The sequence below is a fragment of the Penaeus japonicus genome, unplaced genomic scaffold (genome assembly GCF_977035675.1).
Source record: "Penaeus japonicus unplaced genomic scaffold, GWHDUDI00000001_assembly GWHDUDI00000003, whole genome shotgun sequence".
In the NCBI taxonomy this organism is placed as follows: domain Eukaryota; kingdom Metazoa; phylum Arthropoda; class Malacostraca; order Decapoda; family Penaeidae; genus Penaeus; species Penaeus japonicus.
Genome location: NW_028234405.1, coordinates 43,292,976 through 43,297,975, shown reverse-complemented (window position 1 = coordinate 43,297,975; position 5,000 = coordinate 43,292,976). Strand labels below are relative to the sequence as shown.

Genomic DNA, 5,000 nt, shown 5'->3' with positions numbered 1-5,000 from the left:
TGACAAAAGAAGCAGCAATGAAGGCTATTCGATAACTAGCATCATATAGGTGACAGTCAGTACCTATCATTCGAAAATTTTGCTTGGCATTCCCAAATGAAAAATGTGTATATATATATATCTCTTTACTATACATAAGAAACTAAGTATTCTCCTGATTATTTATTTTCACTCATACACTAATAACTGCATATAAACATGTATGATATATAATTCAAAGTCCTATGAATGCTGTGGGAGATTTTTTAAGTGTACACATATTCATACTAACTGCAAGCCAATAAAAAGAAGAAGATATAAATACCATCTTAAATGTACATATCTATGCAATGGTTGCACATAAGCTCCTACAGTTTTATTTAGCACAGGTACTCAGTAACTTAATTTAATTAATTTATCTTTATTCAATCAAGTCTTACGTTTAATAATTTCATTAAGTTCTAGTTTTAGGCCACTTATCATATATTTTGGACCAAACCAAAGATTTCTATCTCATACTGACTCAACATGGATAAAGTAAAGGAGATAAGAAATAAAGTAAAGAAAAAAAAAGAAGTCACAAAATCTAAGTACATCTCCCCTACCTATAAAATGTAATTGTATACTTTCAATGCATTTCTTTGCAATAAATTATAGGAAAAAATAATTGCATTTCCAATGAAAGTACAGACCCCATGCCAATGAATGTAAACATGCAGAGCAGTGACATGGCTTTTCCAAGAAAAAAATAAGGTGGAAGAACTTGTCAGGCCAAATATTTGGCAAAATTTAGTCCCTACAACTTAGAAACAAAATAACAACCATCAAGTCACTTAAGTGCCCTTACATCTAGAACATTTTCAAGTGTGGTCATGCATGAACTCTTTAACTGGTAGTGAATCCATCCATTAAAATGGTCCTAATTTGTGTAGGCCTATCTTCCTTATCACTCATTCTAGTATCCTTTTTTTGATACACTGACTATTATATTCATGCTAAAATTGAGTTTTATATGTCCCTACTTGATTGATTACCATACAAGATTTTTTTTTAATACTAACCTCTTTTAAAAGGCCATAATCAGCATCTAAACAAAAAGAGAAATACCACAACCATGAAAGCGATTGCACATTTACATGCCCATTATTTTCTCTTTCCTTCACAAGATGTGGTGAATATGTACCCTAACCTATTATGGTATAGGTTGTGACATCAAACGAAGACTCAACAGCCCTCCACTCAAGACTAGATCACTGAACTAGGAATGTGTATTGCTGACAAGTTTGCATCTACTCTCATCCAACATCAACTGCTCAAGCTGTTGTTAAACCTATTCTCACCTATATTTATGGCAGTATAGAAACATACAACAGTAACTATATAAAAGGTGTTTGTAACTATTATAAAAACTCTGTACCAAATAACCATCATTATATCTGGTACTCCACTGAGGCTGGGCTCTGCTATGCACAACATGGGGCATTTGTATTACTTCTACACAAGAGTGCTTGCACCACATGATGTCTCTTGTGCTACACCATCATTCACACAGTTCTTGTTCACACTTCTCTTTTCTCCTCATTTGTACATGAGACATATTAAGTGTTTTGCATGGAGCAGTGTGAGAAAATGTTTCACAAGAATCGAGGTATCTAAGGACATTTTCAATAAATAATGATGAAACGAATCAATGACAATAAATAATGAAAGTAGCTGCAGCCATACTGGGCACAGTTCGACATGCTTTGAACTGAAAAAAGTTGTTACTTACTTATAAGGTTGCATGCACACCTCTATATAAGTCAATATTAGTTAGTAAGTAGGTATGAGGCACAAGAGATATTTAGGAAGTCCACTGAAACAGATCCTTGAAGATTTATAGGAGAAAGTGGGAGATTAAACAGTTCACAAAGCCAAACATTTTTACAATCTTGCTTTGGTAAAGTTTGTGATGACAGTTTAACAAGTTACACCAAGATAGTCACACTAGATTTTTGCAGTATGATGGTAGAAATACTCAACTCTGCCTAAGAAGTGATGTCTACCATTTTCTTTTGGCTGAAATGCAGGGATTAACACTACAGGTTAACACCCAGTGGTTTCATTTTAAACAATGACTAGCTGCCTCCTCCACTGGTAATAATAGCACACAATTAGTGTGGTTACCTGCACCAAAATGCCATGTGATTGTTCACCTGCTATGTATTACAAGAAAGGCTGGTAACCTTGTGGGAATAACACAAAATCTTGCATAACACCATAAAGGTATTTCGAGCCTCATAAGAGCAGCTTTTGAAACCTCAAAGGAATTTTCCAGTAAATATACACTAACTGTTATCTTGCCTATCCTTGGATACAATCTAAATCCTCCTAATAACAACAATTATTACTTTTTAATGGTCCTAAAACTTTTTTTTCAGAAAAAAGGCACAAAACAAAACTAAAGGCAGGTGTGTTGGCACTGCCACGTCCAGCACTTCACATGGATATTAACACTTCAAGAAACCACTGTTCTAAAGCGTAATGCATGAAGAATATGACTTATTGCTGCACTACTTGTAATAAATAAAAAAATAAATAAAAGAAATGAAGTAAAAACAAAAGAAAAAAAATGATTGCACTAGAATTATTGCACCCAGGATGCAGGCACCCACAGTGGTTCAGTCTCCACCCTATTTACAGCAGCCACCAAGAGCTCAAATGCTGAAGACAAGTCATCATTGACAATGACCTCGTCAAACCAGTGTGAGTAGTGAAACTCAATTCTTGCGTCTGCCTTCAGCATGTCCTTGAACTCATCTTCCTGAAATTAGCCAAGATATCCCCACTCAAATATCACTGCATTTTTTTAACAATATATATATAATCAAAACTATGAATTTTTAAGTTCATGTTCTACATATTAAAGCATTTACTTGAATGACCAAAAGTTCATGCATTTGCTAGATATCTTAACTATCACATTTTCTCAAATAGTAATCTGAACACAAAAATGATTAAAGAAAATCTTCCTTAGCTTACAGATAATCTTGAAGAGGAGGAGGAGGAGGAGGAGGAGGAGGAGGAGGAAGAAGAAGAAGAAGAAGAAGAAGAAGAAGAAGAAGAAGAAGAAGAAGAAGAAGAAGAAGAAGAAGAAGAAGAAGAAGAAGAAGAAGAAGAAGAAGAAGAAGAAGAAGAAGAAGAAGAAGAAGAAGAAGAAGAAGAAGAAGAAGAAGAAGAAGAAGAAGAAGAAGAAGAAGAAGAAGAAAGAAATCAAGCAAAAGATAAAACTGCAAACTCTAACACAATACAATGAAGGATTTACTGATAAACCTCTCCGGCAATCACATTAAAAGGAGGTGAACATAACACTTACGGTAAATCCTCTGGAGTTATTTTCATCAAAGGTTGACCTTGCATGTGCTGCCTCCCTGGTCTCCTTGAGCACGGCCAGGGTTGGGGGCTTCACATATATCACGTAGGGTTTGAACTCTGCAGTTCTCAGGTACTTGAGGGCCTATTGGGACATTGTAGCATTTAAGACCAAAGACAAAGAACTCTAATGAGTGCTATTTGAAATGGTGGATGACTTAATGAAAATAAATTCTATTTCAAAATGGTGAATGGCTTCAAGAAAAGATATGGTTGGAGGTATTAGAATTTCTCATAAATAAAACATAATTTTTCATTTGCTTTTCAACAAAAAGGTATATCTTTGTTGTTATGAAAGTCCTAAACCTTATAGAGATCAACATCAAATTTATACCTCTGATTCATCCAATCAACCATATATGCAAAATATTTACAAAGAACAAAATAACATAAAAAATTCATCACAAAAACAGATGTTAATCTAATATCGGAATTACTGAAAACCACGGTCCCCTTAAGCTTCCTTGGGAGGATATAGCGACCACCTACCTGGTAATGAGGTGTGACTATAACTACATATCCAGCATTGATCATTGACTTGAGGGTGATTGAAGAGGTACCATACAAATGTCCTTTGAATTCTCCATGCTCTACTAGTGTCCCATTTGCTGCTTCTTCCTCTAGCTCTTCTCGCGACACAAATTGGTAATCGCGGTTGTTTATCTCACCAGGCCGAGGTGGCCGTGAAGTCACTGAAAAAAGATAAATTTCACTACAATTCCACTCGCTTATATAATGTCGCATTTTTTAGCTTTCAAACTGCTAAAATATAATATTCACAATGAAAAATATTACAACTCCTCATGAAAAACAAAGGCTCCTAAACAAAGTACAGAAACAGCAACTCTTTCAAAATAATGGAAAGCATTAAACAAATAGTTAATGAGTCCACTGATGAACATCTACTCACTTGGGACTGGGGTTCGGAACTTGTCTGGGTCTAGTGCCAGAAGTCTTCTCTTCAACTCATTCCGTCCAACTCCAGGCGGACCAATGAGAACTATCGGTCGAGGAAGGCCTGGTCGGGGGTAAAGGCGGGCAACTTCTTCGTATGTTGCTACTTCTTCACGGTCAAAGTCCTCACTCTCTGAGGCATCATAGATGATCTTCTTGATCTTTGGTGAAGGTCGGCAACTTGGTGACTTGGGAAGGATGCATCCTGCAACTAAAATCTTATCAGTCCCTAGAAGACACTTGTTTATTTATCAAAACCAAAAGAAAGTTGGAGTAACCTCATTTATCAAGATCCTCTACACAAGGAAAAAAACAAATATTTCACAAAATTGATTATGTTATGCATGAATTCATACAAATCAAACAGATTTATTTATATATAAACTTATGAAATCCATTACAATAGAAAAGTAAACTAACTTTGACCATTGGCTGCCTGTTCTTGGCGGTGGGCTAATATACGTCTCTCTTGCAACTGTCTCGAGGGGATCAGTCCAGCGCGCATATTACGGTCTCCCTCACGCCGAGCTTGCCACCTTGAATATATAAACACATTAAAGACATCTAGTTGTCTTTTCTGATTATAAGCATAGTATACCCTCTTAGTGCCAGATGAATATGTATATCAGGCAACTTTGACATTCTTGCCTAGTGAG

General features: G+C 35.7%; 1 protein-coding gene across 15 annotated transcripts in view; it reads right to left on the bottom strand.

The window, feature by feature from the left end:
- Positions 1–5,000, bottom strand: part of metro (membrane palmitoylated protein 7-like protein metro) — a 21,816-nt gene that overhangs the window by 625 nt on the left and 16,191 nt on the right. For 10 of the 15 annotated variants that reach the window (XM_043012180.2, XM_043012188.2, XM_043012185.2 and 7 more), the window contains 5 exons: positions 4,765–4,880; positions 4,301–4,555; positions 3,880–4,082; positions 3,335–3,475; positions 150–2,782 (listed from right to left, as the gene is read on the bottom strand). In XM_043012180.2, coding sequence (XP_042868114.1) covers positions 2,606–2,782; positions 3,335–3,475; positions 3,880–4,082; positions 4,301–4,555; positions 4,765–4,880 — 892 coding nt within the window. In that variant the 3' untranslated portion in view covers positions 150–2,605. Of the gene's footprint in view, positions 2,783–3,334; positions 3,476–3,879; positions 4,083–4,300; positions 4,556–4,764; positions 4,881–5,000 lie in introns of all 15 variants that reach the window. The other 5 variants (XM_043012184.2, XM_086533093.1, XM_086533101.1 and 2 more) reach the window with 2 other exon arrangements.